The 24,429-nt window shown below is 36.5% G+C and overlaps 3 protein-coding genes across 3 annotated transcripts; all 3 read left to right on the forward strand.

Annotated features, from left to right (window-relative positions):
* Positions 1 to 1,892: 1,892 nt before the first annotated feature.
* LOC141250828 (uncharacterized) lies at positions 1,893 to 7,032 on the forward strand. Its single transcript, XM_073670108.1, has 7 exons — positions 1,893 to 2,480; positions 2,560 to 3,009; positions 3,914 to 4,153; positions 4,224 to 4,478; positions 6,578 to 6,633; positions 6,725 to 6,821; positions 6,901 to 7,032. Exons 1-7 carry the CDS (start codon positions 1,893 to 1,895, stop codon positions 7,030 to 7,032), a joined length of 1,818 nt encoding a protein of 605 aa, XP_073526209.1.
* A 6,241-nt stretch (positions 7,033 to 13,273) lies between these two features.
* On the forward strand, positions 13,274 to 16,180 carry LOC141250829 (uncharacterized). The gene is made up of 10 exons (XM_073670109.1): positions 13,274 to 13,422; positions 13,835 to 13,943; positions 14,049 to 14,279; positions 14,371 to 14,530; positions 14,624 to 14,679; positions 15,155 to 15,307; positions 15,402 to 15,499; positions 15,566 to 15,646; positions 15,727 to 15,960; positions 16,039 to 16,180. The coding sequence occupies exons 1-10, from the start codon at positions 13,274 to 13,276 to the stop codon at positions 16,178 to 16,180; spliced, it is 1,413 nt and encodes a 470-aa protein (XP_073526210.1).
* Positions 16,181 to 16,378: 198 nt separating this feature from the next.
* LOC141250830 (uncharacterized) lies at positions 16,379 to 17,406 on the forward strand. The gene is given in 3 exon segments (XM_073670111.1): positions 16,379 to 16,786; positions 16,788 to 17,174; positions 17,176 to 17,406. Coding segments are annotated over 3 exon segments (1,026 nt in total).
* The last annotated feature ends 7,023 nt before the right edge of the window (positions 17,407 to 24,429 follow it).

Raw genomic sequence — 24,429 nt, forward strand, 5'->3', positions numbered from 1 at the left:
CTAATTTTGCCGTAAATGAGCCTGCAGGGAGATGTAGAGAGTCCTCCTGAATCCAGAGAAGACGACGCCATACCGAACACCCATTTCGGAGACGCGAGGAGCCGCTTTCTTGGATTTTCTAAAATGTGATATCAAGAGCCGAAAAGAGACGCTATGAGCTTGTTACCGAACAAATCCTTATTCCAATTTTAGGAACCACGTGTTTCCAATCAATTTAAGGATATATTCAAAGAAATTCTTTCTATCAATCGGAATTCCTGGAGGACATTCACTTTTACTTGCTTTCCTTCTCGGCTTCTCGCACAATTCATGTATTTAGCTGGTGATCTACAATTTAAAGTTTTTCCACATTCAGAAGAAAACTCTAAATAATCGTATACTAGACTTTGTTAATTGAGTTTGAAGAATGCGATTATCAAGGACGATAACCTTACGATTTTTTATTGATGGTACTAAACTTTACTTGAAAAGTTTCATCAAAGTTTTTTTTACTATTATCACGGTTAAAACCTTCGATACACATTAAAATGAAGAGCGTTCATGTCATATTGACATGAGTCAAGACTCAAGAGTTGAAGATAATGCTACTTACGAATAAGGATCCGGTGAAAACATTCCTTATGGTGTGAAGTGCGAACTTTCTCGGGTACACATATAACACGTTAATGTTTACATATAACACGCTAATGTTCACATCTAAGGGATAAAAAAATCACCCAGAAAACGTAAAAAAAAAAAGAGTTCACCGTTAATTACAAAAATGCCACCGCGTGGATTCATTAAAAATCCATCTTTTAATCTCAACCTACCATTTTTTAATATAATAACTCAACATTATTCACATTTCACGCCATAAGAGAAGTTCACACCGAAACTCACCTCCTCACCCACTTACATAAGATATTAAGATCGAGAAGAATAAGAATTCGTGATATCTGGAGCATAATCCAATATTTCCCGTTTCTCTATTTTTCTCTCTATGAAAAACATAAGTACTGTTCTTTTCTCATTCCCTTCGTATATCTCTCGTCTCTACTGTCTTCCTTCCTCTGTTTAGGTTGACAATTCTCCACAGTCGCTCTCGTCGTCTGCAGGTATGGATCTTTTCCTTCTTTCTTCCATTGATCTTTGTCGCTCAAATTTTCACTCGACTTGTTATCTAATTAGGGTTTTAAATAATTTCATTTTTTTATCGCTGCGTTTCACTATCGTCTATCTTGGCGGAGGGTCCTGTGGGTTTCTAATTGATCCTGGCAAAATCATAATTCAACAAGATGTACTCGACATTATCTCTAATTGGGATGTTTTGATCGAAGAACAATACCTTATGAATAAGTTTCGAAAACATTACCTAGCTCTTGTAATTCACACCTTAGATTGTTTATTGTAGGGATGAATACGGTAAAAAAAACTTGAATTTTGTTGAATTTCTCATAAATTTCCCCTCTTTTAGTCGTTCAAGTATCTCACCATTGTAAAACGATTTTTTCTTTTATCTACTTCGAAAGGAGTAGCTTTAGAAGAAATGAAAGACATATTCTTTTGTAAATGTAGAAGATTATTTTTGGAAAAACTTTATAATTATGGGTGGTTTTATGAATTTGAGGGTAGTCTATTGAGTAGACTCATTATTGTGGAGGTGTTTGTAATAGTTTCTTTATTCTTTGATTGTTGGATGTTTTGCTGTTTATGTCCTTGGAAGGCAGCATCGTATAAATTCTGGAGTCCTTTTTAGACAAGTTTTAAAGTTTGCTATCGGATTTAAACCCTAGTTTCCGCATGTTGTGAATTATGCGACAATACGGATTTCGCAATATTGAAACATTTTTCAGGAGACTTTTTTCCTTAAAAAACTTGATGATAGGTCACTGTGCTTGTAGGATTTAGGTAAAATGGGTGAGACAGGCAAGCGGTCACGGTTCCAAAGAGAAAATGATGGGAACAACAGAAACCAGAGGAGAAGGACAGACAGAGATGATAATGGAGGAGATGAAGTAATCGTGTATAGGATATTATGCCCTGATGGGATAATCGGTAGTGTGATTGGTAAAGGTGGGAAAGTGATAAACTCAATTAGACAGGAAACTCGGGCAAAGATTAAAGTGGTAGACCCCTTTCCAGGTGCTAAGGAAAGGGTTATTACTGTATATTGCTATGTGAAAGAGAAAGAAGATGTTGACGTGGATGAGGGGTATTTTGGGGATAGAGAACCACTCTGTCCTGCTCAAGCTGCACTCCTCAAACTACACACTGCAATTTCTCATTCTCTAGCCACACTCGTGGATTCTGACAAGAAATGGAAAGATAAGGAAGAATGTAACATTCTTGTCCCAGCAAGTCAATCTGCAAATATTATTGGGAAATCAGGAGCTATTATAAAGAAACTCAGAAACAGCACGAGGGCAAACATTAAGGTCACTCCAAAGGACGTTTCAGATCCAACGCATTCATGTGCCCTGGGCTTTGACAATTTTGTCCGAGTAAGTTTAATAACTCATACTTCCTTCGTTTAATTAAGAAAATATTAATTAACATGCTAAACTGCGTTATGTTTTGAAGATAATTGGTGAGCCGGAGGCAGTGAAGAAAGCCTTATTTGCAGTATCAGCTATTATGTACAAATTTGGTCCAAGGGAACAGATTCCGTTGGACGCCACAGTCCCAGAGGCACTACCTAGTATCATTATTCCTTCAGATGTTCCGATATACTCTGCTGCTGGGTTCTATGATCCTGTTGCTCCTTCAAGGTCACTGAATCTTATTCCAGAGCTTGATGGTGGGAACAGCTGGCCTCCTCTGATTGGTGCATCCGCTGTGCCTGGTTACGGGGGAACATCTCAGGAGGAGCTGATTATACGAGTTCTGTGCCCGTCAGACAAGATTGGGCGCGTCATTGGCAAAGCGGGCATGTCTATAAGAAATATTAGGCAGGCTACTGGTGCGCAGATCGAGGTTGTTGATAACAAGGGAAAAGGAGAAGATAGTCTTGTCACTGTCATTTCGTCTGAGGTTTTTCATCTTCTCTATCTACCCCTTTTTCTACATTGTTTGATTGGTGCTAATTAATTTATAAGGGCTTGTTTGGTACCCATATCCTGATATCAGGTATTGGTATGGATATGGCTCATACCCATACCTAGTGTTTGGTATATCAGTATATAGATTTCAAGTTGATATACTTGATATCCTGATATACTCATCTTCTATATGCTCCATATACTCATTTTTACTAGGATATCACTCATATCCCCTTTTACCTCTTGTCCCTTCTACATATTGCTTTCTCACCAAACTCTTTTCTTCTTGTTGATGCACATCATTGTTGTTCTCAAAAATATCAACTGATATCTGTATCATACCAAACACAGATGTTAGATATCAATCTCATACCCATACCTCATATCTGATATCTTAAGATATGGATACCAAACAGGCCCTAAATGAGTATCTCATACATCCTTCCAGTATACTTCATACCATTGGAGAGATATTATCATTTGGGATTGAGTAGGCCTTATAGCTTATAATATATCAAGTCTTATTTGTACAAGGTCTCTTTGTGTGTACTTCACTTGTGCCGTTGTGCGATAATGTCATTCAAGGGGAATTTGCTCTTTCTATATTACTTCCATTGATTGAAATAAGATAGTACAACTATGATAAAATGAGGTATGCTATGATATGAAATGTGAAATAATTGTACAACTAAATATTCCATCTTGTATACGAGAAGATTATATATATAGAAAAAGGGGAATCCAGAATTTCCATTGACAAATTTACTGCAAGATCTGTTTCCCTTGATTTGTCTCTATGGTATTAGTAGTGCAAGCATCAGATGTCAGTTTATTCAGCATGTGCAATTCTATTACTGGTAAATGTATGCTTATCTTCTACTTTTTGTTGCCTTCAGTCTGTAGATGATGTCAAATCTATGGCTGTAGAAGCTGTTCTGTTGCTTCAAGATAAAATAAATGACGAGGATGCTGAAACCGTGACAATAAGACTCCTCGTTTCATCTAAAGTCATTGGTTGCATCATTGGAAAAGGTGGTTCCATTATAAATGAAATCAGGAGTAAAAGTAAAGCTGATGTTCGAATTTCAAAGGGGAAGTCTCCAAAGTATGGTGATTCTGATGATGAATTTGTTGAGGTAATCTTAATATTACTTGGTTATGTGCTTTAATGTTTAGGGGTTATAACCTCCTTTTTGATTGGCGCAGGTGGGTGGAAAAGTTGTTAATGTAAGGGATGCATTGGTGCAAATTGTTCTTAGACTCCGTGATGATGTTCTGAAAAACAAGGATAATGGGTATAATCCTTCTTCTCCTGTCGCTGAATCTGTGCACCCTTCTATTGGTGCTTCTGCAGGTAGTTATTCAATTCCTTCAACCTTCACCATGTCGCCTCTACGATACGAGCAAGAACGAGAACCTGCCACTCGAATGAGCAGGCTTTATGGATATGAACCATTGATGGTAGGTCACTTTTCTCTATATATTTTTATTGGCGTATCACCTTTTTTTCCCCCTTCAGAAATGAAGTATTTCTATAGACTTTGTTTCTCATATTCTTACTGTCTGACAGAACCCACTTATGGTCAGAATCTAATCTTAGACCATCTAGGTCATTTTTAAAAAGAAAACTAAAATAGTGTGCAAGAGTTTTTTAGTGTTTCAAAATCATCATTAGACTTGAGTATACTCACTCTTACACATTTTATGACACAATTGGATCCACTTTCTATCACTTTTGATTTTAAATAATGTTAAAGAAATAGAATAGTTTGTACTTGATACATATAACTAGCTTATTCCCCGTGCCATGCACGAGATCAATATTATTAAATTTATGTTTTTTATACATATTTAATTTTATTTATAATTTTATACTATATTATCATTTAACACAAGATATTGATAAAAATAGTAATAATTACTCTTATCTATTTTATTATGTTATAGATTATTCATCTTTTCTAAAAACAATTTTTTTTTAAGAGTTATATATCATGAGCTCACCGAAATCTAGTTCACCAATGAAATTTCCACGAAATTTGAATCTATGGAGAACGATTGCCTAAATTCGACAAAGATCGGATTTTGACCATTTATTTCATATAGATTCTTAATCGCACTAATAAAGTTCATCCTGTAAAAACTCTATCTATGTAGTAAAACTACTTGTTATTTTGTTATATATTTACATCAAAAAATATATATTTATATAGTTACTTTATTTGATATAAGTTTATTTGTAAAAATAAATCATAATAATGAATTCAGTTTAATATAACATAAATACAAATCATAAATACATATTGCATTGTTTTATCTTTAGGGAAAAATATATTAACATGTTTACTTTATTTGCCAAAAGTTTGTTTAAAGAAATACATCATAACAATGGTTTCAATTTATTATAATATAAAAATAAATCGTAAAATACATATTGTATTTTTATCTTTAATGAAATTTAGTTTATAATAATATTCATTATATGTTAAAATATATTTTTGATATAGTTATTAATTTGAAAATAATCTAAATTTATAAAATAATTTTTGAACATTTTAATTATTAAGTTATTTTTTAGAATAATTATTTAAATTTAATAATTAAAAGATTAAATAAAATCATCTTAGCAATTTATTCCTGTAGATGTGGGAGTTTTTTTTATAAATATTACTATAATAAGAGATTCTAGGAATGATATATATTCTTAAATAGAAAATCGGTTAAGAATAAGATTTGATGATATTTAAATAATAAAAAAATAATATATCTAATTATAAATTTAATATATAGGTGATGGAAAAAAATTATAAAAAATTATAAAAAGGAGAGAGAATAGTGTGACAAATAGGAGATGAACACATAAGCAATGGTGGGACCAAAACTCTTGAAAAGGCTTGAAATAATTTTGCTTTAATATATAGTATAGATGATGTAAAAAAATGAAGAACAAAGATTATGATACTCTAGGTGAGTATCACCATTGTGATACAACAAAATCATAATATGACATGGAAGTGAGAGAAATAATAAAAAACTAGTTATGATACTCTAGGTGAATATCACCATTGAAGATGCTCTTAAGGCACCACTGACAATTATTGTCAGAATCTAACAGTTAGGAGATTGAGGGGAATTTCCATTTTTCTGTCTTACAAACGGACTCTAGGTAGGCTTAAATACTAAAACAGCACTAACGGACCCATTACTTAAGTAAGTAACCCACTACTATATACTGCTCGTAAATAACTGAATATTGGCTCTTCTAACAACTGAGTTCGACTGATAAATAACTGGGAGATTAAAACAAAATAATCAGAAATAGCAAATATGTAATTACAAACTAGATATTCTGGGTTGTATATCGTTGCCCCAAAGTCACTTAATTGTAGGAGCTTGACAATATGCAAGGTTAACAGTCTGATTATTTTCGAATTATACTTTTCTTACTTGTCTTTATTTTATTTCTAAAGGCTCTTTGTTTTAGGAGCTTAAAAGTCAGTAGAATGTATCTTTGATGTAGAAATAGCCTTTAGTAACAACATCGCTTTCCCTGCATGTAGATGGGTGAAGGAAGCCATGGATCTATGCCGTCATATTCAACAAAGCTGTATGGACGGTTAGTATTTATTCAACTCATTGAATTTATGGTAGTATCAGAATACTGTTGTATAGCTATTTTGTTCATTCTTACAAACTGTAATAAGCAGGATGACTCCACCAACAACACTGGAGATAGTGATCCCTTTAGGCACACTTTCAAAAGTGATGGGGAAGGGTGGGGCAAATCTCGCAAATATTCGCCAGGTCTGTCCTTAAATATAAATGACAGCTGTCGTTTTTAAATATGCATGCCTTTCTGAGACAAATTTGTTTGGTTTTGCAGATATCAGGAGCAGTTGTAGAGATTTCAGAATCGGTAACATCTCGTGGTGACCGTGTGGCCCTTGTTTCCGGAACAGCTGAACAGAAGCGGTCAGCAGAAAACTTGATTCAGGCATTCATTATGTCAACATGACTGAAATTCCATTGCTCTCTTCGCTCTATCTGCTAAGTTATACTCTCTCTCTTCGAGACAGACTTCATTCTACATCCTCAATCCATCTATTTGCCTTCACCATGCCGGCTCTACTCTGGATGGATCTATTTTCATCACATTTAGGTTTTCTTGTTTGTTTAAGTTAGTCATCGGCAATGGTGCAACTGTCATCATAGATTCTGTTAGGATTCATCTTTCCCTTTCTCGCTCAAATAAGCTCTTCCCCTGATACTCCTTTATCCTTGTGCTACTGAGTTATTTTTCATATCTGGTACAATTTTCAGCTTAGTGATGTATGTTCTTTGATGATTTACTCTGCAATAATCCTTGTCCTAGCTGCTTCTTTCCATGTCCCCACTGTTTCGGTGAAACTCATGGTTTTTTTTATGTCTATGAAGCTGGATCTCTGGATGTTGATATGGCACACATTCCCTTCATAATCAAGCCTTTTCTTTCTGCATTGTGAAACAGTTGAATGTGTATCTTACCTGCCCTCCTAGATGTACATTTCCTGCTATCTGTTGCATTCGTATGTCATCATCACATCTTTTTCGTAAAATATAATCTTAGGCATTCAATCTATTTATCCATTATTCATGTTTGTTGGAACTGTTCTTATCCTATCATTTCTTCATGATGTTTGTCCACTTATCTCATGATGTTTTTCCTTTGCCTGTAGGCGATTTTTCTGACTTAAAACTATATAATCTCAACTCTTGATACTCTATTCGGTTCTATTACTGCTGCTATTTACCTACTTTCTGACTATTTCATCAATATGGTCTCGTGATACTTCCTATATTTTGTTCTTGTTCTCTCTGTTTCTGCCCTAGTTGTGATCTTGTTGTTGGGAGTTAGGCAAGTACCATCTGGATATATACTTATATCTTATCTTCGTTGACTATATGATGATTTCTTCCATGACATGGACATAGCAAGTTTTGCTTTTGGTTCTCATCATACTCTCAGAACCCTGATTCTTTTTTCCTTACAATATACTAATCCTTCCGTGCTCTTGTCCTCAAACTTACTCTCTATCTTTTCCTCCCTTGAACTTACTTATCCTTTCATCTCCATATGATTTGAGCAGTTAGTGGAAGTGTTGACTAGAACTTGTTTGCTTTACTATGATTTTCAAATAGGTTTCAACCAGTGAATAAAAAAGCGATGCCTAGGCACGCCTGAGCTAGGACATCGCCTAGTTGGTCCTAGCCGAGCCTAGTCGTCAACTCTTTCCAGCTTTCCATAATCAAAAGAAATTGTCAAAAACTTACTTTCTCCAAATACATGTCATTTTCGGGCAATTTTATGGAAAAAAAATACATGTTATTTTACTAATGTTTTCCTTATTTTACCACATTTATCCCTATGGAATTGTTTCCTTAAAACTACTTTATTTCTCTAGACATTGCATTTTCACATTTCAAATGACTTTTAGTAGTGTTATATAGGACAAGAAAATTGTACCTTTAGTTTGTGTGAAATTTTGTCTAATGATAAATATTTATATCCTATGCTATTTTTTATTTTCTAAATTGACCAACTTTTTTATGCTTTTTAATTGTTTTCATACTTTAAGACATGTTTTTTTATTGGTTTACTTTTGAAACTATAGTTTATGACTATATGATGTTTTCCTTTATACTATGACTATATATAAATCCATAAAGCAAGGATTACCGTAGGAAATAAATAAGGCTTGGGGGAATCCAGCGCTCTTTTATCACTGGTTTCAACTTGGAAAAAGATGAGCCTGAAATCCTTCTGGTGGTAGATTACATATAGTTTGATGAAATCATTTCTCCTGCTCTTGTTTTTGCTTGTCCAGCTTTCTGAGTTCAATCCAAAGCATAGATTATCATGTCTATCCTACTCTAGGCGCACGTCTAGTTGTTCAACTAGTGAGTCTGCACTGACATGAACACGGATCTATAGTCCTTAGGGTCCACAGAAGCAAATGATATGTTTAAAAGAGAAATTAATCTTGCTTTGTTTCTCTATATGATCTTGCCATACATTTCTGCGAGATGAAAAATTCATTTTGCTCCATACTATCATCACTGAGGTACAACAGGTCTTGGCTTGCTGTGTAATTTTCTTCCTAGGTTCTCTTATGATGAGCTTCTGCATATTACTTATCTGTTATGAGTGTCAATACTGATGCTATTGTGTGTGGATCTAAGAGGGATGAAATTGTCTCAGGTTTCTGAAGTATTTATGTTGTCACTGTTACAAAATGACTATTTTCGATCTGTTTACATCTGGAAATGTCATGGATGCAGGTGTGTCCTGTTTGTGAATGATGACTGAACCCTCTTTGTTGTTGCATTTCTTGATTTTTAGCTTCCTGTTTTTTGTTAGATCTGATGTTCAGCATATCATTGTTGTCTAGGATATTTGTTTCAAGTTCTTAAAATTTCGTCATTTTACAAAGTCTTTTCTCCAATTTCTAAAGACTAACTGGGAAAAGTTGTAGTTCTTAAAATATTGTAGGCGGCTTGTTGTTTATGGACGGTTTAATGTGGATTTGTGTTGGTTTAGTCTTCGGCAACTTCCCTTGAAATTGTACATAGAGAGTCGAAATATTGTGTTGGTTTCCTGGAACTTGAAGGAAAGCTAGGGACGTGTGTATTTAAGTCCCGTTTGTTATAATTTCTCGGAAATATAGACAGAAAGGAAACAGATTTATACATTTTTATGTTATTGTTAATTTGTTGAGGTGGTTTTGCGACTTGCAATTTACTAGAAGATGGTTTTTTAACTTCCTTATCAAGGTACTAGAATCATGTTTCCCGTGAGAAATATGTTAATATTTTAGCTTATGTGATGAGTGTAATTTATCTTTAATGTTAGTTTATTTCATATACAATGCTAAATATGTCTAATATTAATACTATAAATATATTCATGTAGGTCTAATTCCAATTTATTTTATATAATTTTAAATAGGTCTAATTATAATATTATAATCATCTATTTATTGTATATACGAATATCAATTTATATTATATAATATACTCTCATATCAGATGATTAAGTGATATACATCTTGTATGATATAGCTGCGAATAATTAGACGTTCGAAATATTTGAGACTCAAATATTTTGATGATTGAATTATCCATTGGGCCTATTATTTTTGTTGGGATTAGGTGGATAACACAAATGAGAATTTATTGATTTTAATTTTGATTATTAGTTTTTTTAAATTGAGTATTAGATGTGTGCCTTTTTACATAATTAGGGTATAATTAATGTGTATTAGGATAACATTTAGTATTTTTTACATCCCCTAAAATTATAATATGTTAGATATTAGATTTGTTTCCGCAATACAAGGGGTGGTTTTAAAACCCTTAATGAAGGGAGTGACATGACCATCTTGTATTCGTCACAAGTTGTAAGACTATCTCGACAAATGAATAACAACGTAAAAGTTGTTTAGGTTTGTTTCTGTTACTGAAAAATTGTACCAATTGGGCCTTACTGTTTTGTTTACATAAACATAAACACGAGACCAAAAGATTATACTAATGTATTTATAATAAATATGAGATATTCCGAGCATCTTGATACTTTTTTTTGACACAGCTAATAACGGGATCTATCCGTCCTACGACCGATGCGTACCTACATCGTCACATTGGACCATGCTAAAAAAGTTGGAGATAAAAGGATGAGCAAAAGAACCAGCAATGTTCGTACTCGACCCCATACTCCTGATAGAAACATCATGTGTTCCTGTAGGCATTTCCCTCCAATTGTTGTGATGTACGAAAGAAACGACAGTTTTGATGTCGTTAGTGTGCTGCTACGAGGTGCGCCAGTTGGTTGCATTCTCTTCAATAGTGGAGGGGTCTTGCCCCTGCAAAGGCCCAAATCAAAGTGTCATTATCTTGTAATAGTGTAATAATCGGCCAAGGCACATGCCAGATGTGCTTGATGGCATTAATTACAGAGATATTATCTCCCTAAAAAATAATTTAGCGTAAATTAAGGGAGGCAACGAGCTGTAATGCTTCGAGTGCCGCATGAAGCTCACAGTGATGCTTCGAGTGCCGCATAAGCTGGGTCGCAGTCATGAATGGGTTTACGATGTATGGCTAGTTTTTTTCTGTCTGAGTCCCTAACGACACATCCAACCGAGGAAGCACCCATCGGGTGGACTAAAGCATCAAAATTAAATTTGAACTATCTGTTTGGGGGTTTCTTCCAAGTTGATCCAGAGCACTTGTGTTGCTTACTATTGGAAGACAGTTTTCTTATTTGAGGCTTCCCGAAGAGTTGTTGTCGAGTTGCGGAAGTGAAAATATGCTAGGTCTACTTGGGACTAGTTTTGATGTTGTATTCTGCAAAATAATTGAATTTTGATGTAACCAAATGTAATACCATAGAAAAATGTTGTTCTTTATTTATATTGCTATGTACAAATGTGTCGAAGTTATCTTTGAAGTCGATAAGGGAAAGCATATTGTATATGTGGTTGATTATTGAAGTGTTGTCAACTGAATTGTATAAGGGCAAGTGCAATAGATGTGATATGTAGTTTCAACAGTAAGGACAAGTGCAGTAGAGGTGAGATGTAGTTTCAACAGTAGTCCCACAAAAAGAACATAGGGGTGACACTGAGTTGGGAAATCTATTAAGGCGGTCAACGGTTGATAAATAATCTGTAATCACTATCCAGAGAAATGTTTGCCTTTTCGGAGGAATCTTGAGGTTTCAGATACAATAGTATAATTTGTTCAGAGTTTATGGAGTATTATAATTATTTTTTCATTTATATACTCCCTCCGTCCCTATTTAAAGATCCCGTTTGGTGTTTTCTAGAAAATTTAAGGAATTGTGAAGAAGAAATTAAATAGGAGAGAGAAAAGTGAAAATTGTAATGATTAGAGGAGAGAGATAGAGAGAAGAAAAAAATGGGTAATTTAATAAAGAGAGATGGTGTGTAAAAGTATGTTGGGATATGTAAAAGTGTATTGGGAATGAAAATTTTGAGTTTAAAAGAATTCTAAAAATGGCAAGTGAGACTTATATTTTGGGACGCCGGATTAGAAAAGTGGGATCTTTATAAAGGGACGGAGGGAGTATCTTTTTCATATCATATACTATTATGATGTTGTTGTCTTTGGTAACATTCATCGAATATCTTTTTATATTACTCCCCCCGTCCCTAATTGGTCTTCCCCTTTAATTTTGTATACTATTCACACTCGTATAGAATCTTCTCGATTTCTCTCAATCTATATGAAAAAAATAGTCATGTGTGGTCTTGTTTCATTCGTCTTGATGAGTACTTCACTATTATCTAACTTTTAATTTTTATTGGCGTGTATTTGGAGATATTTATAATAGAAAATTCGTCTCGACAAATGAGATAAAAGTAATGGGAAAATAATTATGGGACGGAGGGAGTATTATATATCATTAAGTATAAACAGTTCAATTTTTGACATTTTTTACATTAAAAATGAAGAGATAGCTTTGTTATAAAATACTCCGTCCATTCCATAATATAGTGTTCATTCTTGTTTGAACACTATTCATAATCGAAGTTTCTTTTCTCGACTCAAACATAGTCATGCGAGCGGTATTGTTTGATTCGTCTCACTAAGTACTTAATAATATAATTCTTTTATAATTTATACTAATATATAATGGTGGATATTAACGATACAATACAAAACATATATCAACAAGTATATAAAAGTGAATGAAAATTCTATTATGAAATGGATGGAGTATGTAAAGAAATGATCACACTTGATATTTAAATGTATAATGATTTTAAATTAATTAAATTTTTTTCAAATACTAGGGTTATCAAGCAGAGAGAATCGTACTAAATTTTTGATCCTGGAATCCAACTTAATTATCCAAAATTGTAGGACTCGTATGCAAAAATTGTCTGGAGATTTGTGCCAGTGAAACGGAAACAATTGCCTTATTGCACTGTAACACGTAACTTCATCGTCTCGGTAGGCGCACTAAAATCCCCCTTTCGTATAATAAAAATTTGAAAATAATCCTCAAAGCAGTGTGATCTGGATTTTGTCCGAAAACGTAAACAGTTGCTTAGGTGTGATCTGGATTAGGAGCTAACCCGGATGCATAACATCGTCGTCGCAACATCCTCATCAAACTAGCCCAATAAAATCTGTAAGTTACGCTGAAGAATCAGAGTGTTTGAATAAGCGAGTGACATAGCTGATCAGAGATGGCAACCAAGCGACTCTTCCAAATCGCATCCAGAAGAATTGTGTCCCCGGTTAGAGGAGTTAGAAGCTATGGAGGTTTACCTCAAGGCCAATCTGCCACCGCTTCCCAGCAACTCATCGACAAGGAGTACCAATTCAGCGCTCACAAGTTCCATCTCTTTCTCTCCCTTTTCTCTCTTTTCAATTAATTCTGTCACTGTCTTTTTTTTTTTGTTTCTAGATTCGAGTACTTGTCTATTTATAAATCTAGAGTTGTGAATCTAAATACTTGGTAATGGTATTTTCCCCTTCTTCCTAGTGGTTTTGGGGTTTGTATGCAGAAGCTACTTATTTGAATTCCTGTGCGTTTAACCGAGAGTTTTGAGAGCTTAGCCATGCTGTTTTAGTATCAGAAGAAACATTAGCAGTATGAGTATCAGCAATTCATTTTCCAGTAGTATTTCTTTGAAATCTTCCATTTACTATCAGCTTAGAAATATCAAATTTATTATGATAAAAAGGTTAGAAGAAATAGAGCCAAGGTTGTTTCTGTTGCAGTTCTAACTTTCTTACTCTTGCAGTTACCATCCGATTCCCATGGTATTTTCTCATGCAAAGGGCTCATCTGTATGGGATCCGGAAGGAAACAGATATATCGACTTTCTATCTGCTTACTCTGCAGTCAACCAGGTTGAGAACAGTGCTAGATTTTCTCTCTCTATCTAACAATGTTTAGTTCTTGATCCAAAAGGACCTAAAAGATATGATTGATTGATGTTTGATGTTGTTGATCAGGGACACTGCCATCCCAAAATTGTAAAAGCATTGGTAGAGCAAGTGGAAAAGCTGACTCTGAGCTCGCGAGCCTTCTACAATGATAAATTCCCATTATTTGCAGAGAAGCTAACCAGTATTTTTGGATATGATATGGTTTTACCGATGAACACTGGTGCAGAAGGAGTTGAAACTGCTCTCAAGTTAGCAAGGAAATGGGGCTATGAGAAGAAAGGGATCCCTAAAGATGAGGTGAATAAAAGAAATATGTATTACTTCTTCTCTTCATCATTATCAGTTCTTGTTCTATGGATCTAGATTCTGATAAAATAAGTTCGCGCAGGCCATTGTTGTTTCATGTTGTGGGTGCTTTCATGGCCGTACATTGGGTGCAATTTCCATGAGCTGTGACAATGAAGCTACGTGTGGTTTTGGGCCGCTTTTGCCTGGTCATCTCAAAGTTGATTTTGGAGATGAAGCTGCTCTTGAGAAACTTTTTAGAGGTCTCTAAGCTTTAACCTTAATTAATTATATTAGCTAGGATTTAATTTAGTAAATTTTGTTGTAATGATATGAACTTGGTTCATCTTGTGCAGAAAAGGGAGACTGTATAGCTGGTTTCTTGTTTGAGCCCATCCAAGGGGAGGCCGGGGTATGTTTTCTTTCATAAAATAAATTGAAATCTGAATGATTGCTATACTTTCCTCCATGGTGTTTAAAATATCATATCTTCGATAAAATAGTTGTCACGTAACTGGACAAATCTTCATGACCAGCATTTTATGTTTTCAATGATTTGATTTTTGTGGTTATGCAAGATCAGGCTCAGTGAAATGAAAGGCAATGAGTAAACACTTAGCTTATGTCAAAATATAAGCCCTGATTATCAACTGAACTTGATAATCAAGTCCTGCAAGATGGCAATAGAAATTTGAAGAAATTATATGAAACCACAAATCAGATAGCCCAGTATTGCACAGGTGTTAATAATACATAATACAATTATTAACTAAATTAGGATGGTTGAGGTTACAGTTTCTCTTTCTCCTGAAATTTCTGTAACTCGTTGGAAAAGTCTGCAATAAAGAAATACCCTAAAATACACACTGCCTTAATCTTGATTGCAGGTCAAGATTCCACATGATGGATACTTAACAGCCATTAGAGATCTGTGCTCGAGATATAATGTTCTGATGATTGCAGACGAAATACAGTCTGGGCTTGGTAGGTCTGGAAGACTCCTCACTTGCGATTGGGAAGATGTACGCCCTGATGTTGTTGTAAGACTTCCACCTATCTTTGACTTGTTTATCTGTGTATGGTTTCCAAATGCTCTAATTTATTTATTCTCAATGGCTGTCTATCTGATGCTAGATACTTGGAAAGGCATTGGGTGGTGGAGTTATACCTGTCAGTGCTGTTCTTGCTGACAAAGATGTAATGCTTTGTATAAGACCTGGAGAGCATGGAAGGTACATGACAGGAAATCCACTGGGTATTTCAATTTGTTGAAACCATCATTTATAATTTATTTGCAGTACTTTTGGAGGAAATCCACTGGCGAGCATGGTTGGTATCGCGTCATTAGATGTTTTATTAGAAGAGAAACTTGTCGAGAGGTATTACCTTTCTTTTCTCTTCTGTTATCTCAAATGTCAGAGATGGATTTGACATCTGAACTTGCTGTATCATTGCACAGATCTGATGAAATGGGAGAAGAATTAAGAGAGATTCTAAAACAACTAAAGCAACAGTTTCCGGATTTCATAAAGGAAGTACGAGGGAGAGGATTATTCAATGCAGTAGAGCTCAACAGCAAGGCTTTATCTCCAGTTTCTGCGTACGATGTTTGTCTTAAGCTCAAGGAGCGAGGTGTTCTTGCTAAGCCGACACACGAGACGATCATACGTTTGACTCCTCCACTCTGTATAAGGTGAAAAACAAAACCTGTTTACTTGATGATAAACAAACCAAATCGACCTGATTTAATGCTCTGGATTCGTGTTTGCAGCTTGGACGAGATTAAGGAAGGATCAATGGCGATCCAGAAAGTATTTGAGTTTGATGTGCCGAAGATGATGAAGGAAATGCCTGGTGAGAAATCAATGGATGTCACCCCTACCAATTGTCATCGATGTGGCAGAGAGATTTGAATATGGAAGGAAGGGTTGGATAATGTGTAATAATAAGTCATGGATTATAATTCAAAGTTTATAAGTCAGTGGTTGCCTCGCTGGAACGCGCATCCATAAAAACTCTATAAATTATATTATATACTCCTTTTATTTCTTTTCTTCTTCATTTACAATCATCCGTTGAAATCTTGTGGATGATGTCGTCTCCCTTGTGAAATGTCTATCCGTGGAGATCTGACCGCCAGAGTCAACCACTTGGAGCGCCTGCCGGACTCCGTCCTGCTGCTTGTCCTCAACAGTATCGGCGACGTCAAGGTTCTAGGTCGCTGCTGCGTTGTCTCCAGGCGCTTTCGATCCCTCGTTCCTCAGGTTGAGAACGTCCTCGTCCGCGTCGACCGCGTTATCTCCGACGACGGCGAAGACTCCTCTTCCGCTTCCGGTAGCTCCAGTTCTCCCTTGGCTGGTCTCTGCCGTACCGTCTTCACCAACATCTTCAAGCCTCTTCACGCCCTCGGCCAATTTCTCTCCCCCAGGAGGTCGTCGTCCGTCGAGCCGAGCCAAGGCGGAGGAGTCAGTCACCATTCCCCCACTCAGGTCCTCAACAACTTCGACGAAATCAAAATTCCTCCGGATTGAGCTCCCCAGCGCCGAATTAGGGATCGACGACGGAGTTTTGCTCAAGTGGAGGGCCAATTTCGGCTCCACTCTCGACAATTGCGTTATCCTCGGCGCCAATTCCTCTCAAATCGCTGTTCCCGGTGAGATCTACGATAATGGCAGCATCCCGGAGTCGTTGTACACAAACGGGGGCCTAAAGCTGAGGGTCGTCTGGAGTATCAGCTCCCTGATCGGCGCCTCTGCAAGACACTACCTACTACAACCAATAATCGCCAAACATCAGACACTGAACAGCCTTGTTTTGACGGACGCAGATGAACAGGGGGTACTGTGCATGAACAGAGAGCAATTGGAGGAGATGAGAGTGAAGCCATTGTGGGCTTTGCATGGAAGCAAAGAGGACTATGGTCCCGGCCTTGAATATGAGGCTCTGGTATGCTCCGCTACTGGAATTGCCCGGTGGAGTTGTGTTGAAAGGGGCTACGTTGATTGCTATACATCCCAGCCAGGATTCAGGCCCTGACGATCTTTCTTGGGTTGCCGGAGCTTTTGAAGGGCCATATGGTGTTGCTGCCATGATGTTGCTGAAGACGAAGACCTATTCTCTTGAGATGAACTCCTTCTAGGAGAAGCTGCATTAAGGGAGACAGGTAAATCTAACTTATCTTGTAGATTTTGATGCCTGCTGTTTGTTCTGCTCTTTTTCCATGTTTAACTTATTATGATGGTTTTCCGTGTGTAATGTGCTTAGAAGCTTATCTTTATCTATTAGAATTAGGTATTAGATGGCATTTTGATTCTAGTAGTGGGGATTAAGAAGACCTTTTGGGTTTGTGGAGGCGTGCTGTATGTTGATAATCATCTACATAATGTGAAATTTGAAGTATATTCTTGATTTTCATGGACTAAATAAGCTGGAAGCAGTCAGTTTTAGTGTAGTGCACTTGATTCTTTTCTCCAGTAAAAACCAAATCCGGATTTGCAGGTCGAATGGTATCTTAAAGATTATCTATCTGAGCAAAATATTTTTATTCTGTGCAGGAATTATAGCATGTAATTTGCTTGTGTGATAGCGCCTTTACTAACCTGAGACACGTGATTGGTTTAGGTAGATTCATGGTATTTTGTTTGCTGATAAGAATGAATCAAATCTCGTACCATGCATAAATTTATCATGCTTGCCAAGTAATGCCAACTCATAGTAAATCAATATATAACGCGTTTACAAAATTGTTGCAATCAATATGACATAAAATAAGGATAGAAATGCTAAATACAAAAGAGAGAGAAACAAGTAAGATTAGTTGTTGATAGTGTTAATGACAGGGTAGACGATGCATGAGCTGGGTTGATTTAGATATCTTAGTGATGCAAAAGCGATTACTGAAGTGTATATGTCATTGTGTTGGACAGCTTGAACTCATGTTCCTAATATATCACCATCCCAGGTTAAATCATTGCTCTACTCTATCCGCTAGGGGTGGGCATGGTTAACCCAGCATTCCAATCTTCTTGGTTAAACTAAAGAAAAATGGTTTCGGATATAAATAATAATAAGATTATATATAAAATTGGCTTTAAATATATTTCGGTTAATTGGTTTACATTCGATTAACTGAATATTCGGTTAACCATTATTGACTAAATGGATATACTGGTTAATCGTGATTGGCTAATCGAATATACCTGTTATCCGTTATTGGTTAATTGAATATTTGATTAATCAAAATCGGTAGACTGAAATGACGTTTTTGTTCTGTATGGTTATATGCTTACGGTTTCCCCCCCACCCTTACTATCTGCTTTTTCCATTTCCATGGTATTTGAATCTCGTTCGTACAAATTCATTATTAGATATGAATTGCCAGCCAAATCTTGTGGCAAACAAAAAAGTAAAGCTGTTGGATCGGTCTCTTCTAGGAAACGAGATTCAGCAAGACTCGGTTTTTAAGGCAGAATAGGCGAATGTACACACAAAGTTTCACACTAAAATGGTGAGAATCTTTGGTTAGCATGGTTTAGGATAAGATTCATTGAACTTCTTGCATTAATCAAGTTATTACAATGAGACGAAAAACTCTATCACTCTAGTTTTACTTTCTAACCTACTTTAAAAAAATTCACTTGTAATACTTCTCTCAATACACGGACATCACTCTTAGAACACAGATTATATAGACAGAAGTTATAAAGAATTCGTAAAGTGTCTTTCTATTTCTCTAAGCTCTCTAGCTTCAACTGGAAGAGTCAGTTTAGTCCATATAAGCTAGACTCTTCGCTCTAATTGGTCAGCAAGATTCAGCTACATCAACTTGATGATCACGCTTCACAGAAGCTACATGTGTAGGGACGATAAATGCTCTTATGCAACTTGCGCCACTTGTATCTTGAACCCATTTGCGCTTCAGATTATGCACTCGCTCTTGCTTTGAGCGTTATACATGCACTTTATTCATTCCCTGTTTGATTCTTCTTTGAGCTACTTTCTTGCACTTTAAAGTTGGTTCCGATGTTTAATTTTCTTGAACCTGAAATGCTTAGTTAAATGATTCAATTTGTCTTCATCAAAACTAGAGAAAGCTGGAAGGGAATTGACTTATAAGTGACCTCTTGGTTTCCTTACCTAACAATTTCTTCATTTTTGATGATGTCAAAACCTAAGGAACTGGCATATCAACATATAGCAATGAATAATATTCAAGCTTTAAAAAGATAGAACTTATGAAGTAAATAACCTTCAGTTCCCCCTTAGCCAATAATCAGGTTACCTTTATTCCCCTTAAACTGATATAGGTCTAATTTTCCCTTAACCCAAGCAAACATAGATATGCAATTCTACCCCCCCTTTTAACATCATCGAAAAATTCTGACTAAGTAACAATCAAGGGAACTAGAGAACAAAGACTGACACATTAGTCTCTAGAGAAATGAAGGCATATAAAATATAATAGGGTTCAAGTAAGCATGCAAATAGTAAGCATATAAAAAATTAACACTTAGACCAAAAAACATACTTTATATTATATTTTCTCCCTTAAAATATCACAAAAAATATAGGCAATTAGGCAGATAAATCCTAAAGAGTCTATATAACTACTGAGGATGCAAGGAAATGAGTGCAACGAGGACTAGGCATGCTTGTTCCTGGCTTCCATGAGCTGAATTATCTTGTTCACCTTTTTCTTCCATGAGCTCAACAAAATCTTTAAGGGTGATCTCAACCCTATAGATAGCTTGAGCTTGATCAGAAGGCTGCTCATTAACCTTCAAATGACGCTTGGAAGTGGTAGGAGAAGGGAGCATCTCAATCACTTCATCCACAGTGGAGTGCCTCTCGAGCCTGTCAAGACACTCTCTAGTCAGTATGTTATGATCAAGGATCGAGACGTGATTTCCACATATACAATCGCTCGTAATCCGGTTTGATTATAATCCGATTTGTTCGTAATCCGATTCAACCCGAAATGAAAAAGTCTGACGTGATCGAAATCCAATTGGACCAAGATCCGACTCGACTGAATCTGAAACAATCCGATTGATTTGACCCGATAATCGAACTTGACCGATTAACTAAAAATCATATCTGATCCGACCCGACCTACTTGGCCCGAAGTTCCATCACACATGTAATTGACCTGAATCTGAAATAACCCATCCGAAACTCATCCAATCCACCCAATTGCTAGGCCTTATCTTCATGTAACTTCTTGATCTGGGCAGCAACATCCACTCCTTCAACACTCTCTCGATCCTTGATAGCATAGGGTAGTTGCTCTAGTGAGGTTGTAGGGATTTTCCCATACATTACTTCAAAGGTGTCTTCTTGGTGGCTGGATGAACTGGCCTATTGTAAGCAAATTCAATGAACGACAAACTATCCTCTCACACGCGCAAGTTAGTTCGCAATATAGTACTAAGTAAGCTTCCAAGAGTGTGATTTACTACCTCGGTTTGTCCATCCGTTTGGGGATGACAAGTGGTGGAGAAAAGAAGTTTAGTCCTTAGTTTATCCCATAAAGTCTTCCAAAAATAGCTCAAGAACTTTACATCCATATCTGAAATAATAGATCTAGGAACTCCATGTAATCTCAGAATGTGATTAAAAAATAGGTTAGCAATATGAGATGCATCATCTGTTTTATGGCATGCTATGAAATGTGCCATTTTGGAGAACTTATCTACTACCCCAAAGATTGAGTTCCTCCCTCTCTTAGACATTGGTAACCCTAGAACAAAATCCATGGTCATGTTTTCCCATGGCAGTTTAGGGATGGGTAAAAGAAAGTGGAGACCATGGGGTTGTGCCTTGGATTTAGCTCACAAACAAGTAGTGCAAGAAGCACAATGTTTCTCCATGGCTCGCTGCATCCTAGGCCAATATAAATGTTATCTTAGTGCATATAAGGTCTTTGAGACACTGAAATGTCCCAGTAACCCGCCCCTATGAGCCTCTTGCACTAGTGTTTCCCTAATTGACCCCTTAAGAATACACAACTTTTGACCTTTAAACAGAAATCTGCAAATAATATTGGTCCTTACTACCATGAGACTTACATGCATTCATTATCACAAAAATTAGCATCATATACATATAAATACTTAAGGAAAATAAAACAAAGCAATTTAGAATCCAATACCATCAAAAGTGCATATCTCCTAAATAGTGCATCTGCCACTACAATATCTTTTTCTTTCTTGTATTTGATAACATAAGGGGAAGACTCAATAAAATCGACCCACTTAGCATGCTTCTTGTTAAGATTACTTTGACCTTGTAGGTATTTCAAGATCTCGTTGTCAGAATGTATAACAAACTCCTTAGGAAGCAAGTAATGTTGCCACACCCTAAGAACTCTCATAAGAGCTACAAGCTCTTTATCATAGGTAGGGTAATTCAACTCAACCCTCCTATTTTCTCACTAACATAAGCGATGGGTTTTCCCTCTTGAATAAGGACGCCCCCGAGGCCTATTCCAGAAGCATCACACTCTATTTCAGAGATTTTATCAAAGTTTGGAAATGATAAGAGTGGAGCTTGTGTGAGCTTGACTTTTAGTGTAGCAAACACTGCTTCTTGAGACGTTCCCCAAGCCCTTCTTGGTTAACTCAGTAAGAGGAGCATCCGATGTGCTAAGATCTTGTACAAAGAACCAATTGAACCCGGCTAAACCAAGAAAACTACAGACCCGAGTCATGGTGGTAGGCGTCGTCCATTCATGAATAGCCTTCACCTTCTCATCATCAACTCTCAAGCCCTCTCTTCCTACTATGAATCCAATAAATGCTACATGATCTGAATAGAAGTGACATTTCTTGTAGTTAGCATACAATTTCTCTCTTCTTAGAACTTTAAAAACCTACCTAAGAGGACCTACATGCGCATTAAAACTATGTATATATGCTAGAATATCATCAAGGTATACTACCACATATTTTCCTATAAATGGTCTTATCACATGGTTCATGAGTCTCATAAATGTACTAGGAGCATTAGTGAGTCCAAAAGGCATTACCATCCATTCATACAACCCATACTTAGTCTTAAAGGCTATTTTCCATTTATCGCCCTCTTTCATGCAAATTTGATGTTAACCACTTTTTAGATCCACTTAAAATAAGTGCCCCATGTAGCTCGTCAAGCATGCCATATAGTCTTGGAATAGGATGGCGGTACTTGATGGTTATGTTGTTGATTGCTCGGCAATCTATACACATCCTCCAATTACCGTCCTTATTTGGTAAGTATGACCGGGAATGCACAAGAACTAAGACTCTCACGAATGTAGCCCTTAGTAAGCAAGTCTTGTACTTGACGTTTAAGTTCATTAGTTTCTGCCAGATTATCCCCATAAATTGCAGGGGTTGGTAGTGTGGCTCTCGATATGAAATTAATTTGATGTTCTATACCCCTTTCCGATGGCAAACCACTATGCACCACTTCTTGAAAGAGTTCTTCAAACTCTAGTAAGAGGGCCAAGATAGACTTAGGGAGTCCTTCAAAAGATCACCCGATGATAATAACATCTCCTTTTTCATAAACAAAAGCCATGACTTTCCTTGTTTGATTGCTTGTACAACTTCCTTAGTCTTGGTACTAATAACATGTGCTTGGAAGCACCCTTTGACCACCAATTGCCAATTTCTTTCCTTTCACTACCTCAGCCTTTTGTTGGGCCTTTCATTGTTTTCTTGCAACATGATCAACCATGATCTCAAGGGGAGCTAAGGGTGGTAGAGTGATCCTTTTTTCCTTTAAATGGAAGGAATACTCATTAGATACACCTTGATTTATGATACCCCTATCAAACAGCCATGGTTTCCCCAAGAGGAGATGACAAGCGGTCATAGGGTACGCAACATCTCATCCTCATACCCACCTATAGCAAATTGAATCATGGCTTGATCCTTTACCTTAATAGGTGGGTTGGAATTCAACCAACATAGAGTGCAGAGTTGCGGATGTGAAGTAGTACTTAGGTTAAACCTAGATACTACTTCTTGGTCGATGATGTTACAACATGACCCTCCATCTATTATCATACTACATACTTTCGCTTTAATGGTGCACCTAGTATGGAAGATAGTCTCCCTTTGTCTAGGAGCACCGTGACTCTCAGAAGCAATTAGATCTTTCTTGGTCACAAAACAATCCCCTTGAGCAACAACTATATGCAACTCTTCTCCCCCCTCCACATTTTCTTCTATGTCTACTTCACGCTCATCTTCGGACCCATAATCACCAAGAGTGTTAAGTAGAAATTGTCTTTTGATGGGATAGTCCTTCACAAAGTGACCTCTTCCAAGATATTTAAAACACTTGATATTACTAGCATGGTTCTCGCCCTCCTTTTTGTTGGGGTTGTACCATGTGTTCTCTCTTAGAGTGATATGTAAAATTACTCTTATTAGGTTCTAAACATCTTGGTGTTGGTTGTACCCCTTTAGGGTTTTGCCAATACCGTGAGCTATTACTCATAGGGCACCTTGAAGTGAGTGTCTTATACATTACAGTTAGTATAATGGAGCACTTCCTCCATAAGCATCCCATTAGGGAAGTGTTGCTTGCTCACAATGGCATGAACTCAAAATTTAGATGGTTGATGAACTTAGGAATAAGGTAGCCTTCAGAGACTCTAAGATCAGATCTAAAGACTAACATCCTTAGTTCCATATATAATTCATCCGGGGTTTTATTTCCTTGTTCAATCTGCTCAAGATTTTCATGAACCTTTTCAGAATAATCTTCCGGACAAATCTGTCCCCTAAGGCTTGTTTGAGGCCTTGTCAAGGGGTGATTTGATGATGGAAAAATCTCTCTTAAGGCTTGTTTGAGGCCTTGCTAAGTAGTGATTTGAGGATGACCAAGGTACTGACGTTCCCCTTTGTCCTGAAGCCACCATTCATAAGCCCTCAAATTTGATTGTAGCTATAGCCACTCTTTGGGCTTCCGAGTATTTGTAATATTCAAAAATTTGTTCGGTCTTTTTCTCCTAATCAAGGTAAGTCTCAGGTTCACTATTAGTTCCAAAAGATTATAGCTCTAATTTCACTCCATGGGTTCTTGGTTCATATGCATGGGCATACTCTTCTTCGTAGTCACCAATACCGCGCTGCTGCACCATAAGGCATTCTCCCACCTAGGCCTCATT

This window comes from Phyllobates terribilis, unplaced genomic scaffold, assembly GCF_046119375.1.
Source record: "Phyllobates terribilis strain yellow unplaced genomic scaffold, ASM4611937v1 Scaffold_6218__1_contigs__length_46073, whole genome shotgun sequence".
Taxonomy (NCBI): Eukaryota; Metazoa; Chordata; class Amphibia; order Anura; family Dendrobatidae; genus Phyllobates; species Phyllobates terribilis.

What these genes read in the sequence shown, in the direction of transcription:
- LOC141250828 (XM_073670108.1), top strand. Translation starts at nt 1,893, where the DNA reads ATGGGTGAGACAGGCAAGCGGTCACGGTTCCAAAGAGAAAATGATGGG. An exon ending in GCTTTGACAATTTTGTCCGA is followed by an intron (nt 2,481 to 2,559) that starts GTAAGTTTAATA and finishes TATGTTTTGAAG; the next exon opens with ATAATTGGTGAGCCGGAGGC. An exon ending in ATCTCGCAAATATTCGCCAG is followed by an intron (nt 6,822 to 6,900) that starts GTCTGTCCTTAA and finishes TTGGTTTTGCAG; the next exon opens with ATATCAGGAGCAGTTGTAGA.
- LOC141250829 (XM_073670109.1), top strand. Translation starts at nt 13,274, where the DNA reads ATGGCAACCAAGCGACTCTTCCAAATCGCATCCAGAAGAATTGTGTCC. An exon ending in TCTTGAGAAACTTTTTAGAG is followed by an intron (nt 14,531 to 14,623) that starts GTCTCTAAGCTT and finishes CATCTTGTGCAG; the next exon opens with AAAAGGGAGACTGTATAGCT. An exon ending in ATGTACGCCCTGATGTTGTT is followed by an intron (nt 15,308 to 15,401) that starts GTAAGACTTCCA and finishes ATCTGATGCTAG; the next exon opens with ATACTTGGAAAGGCATTGGG.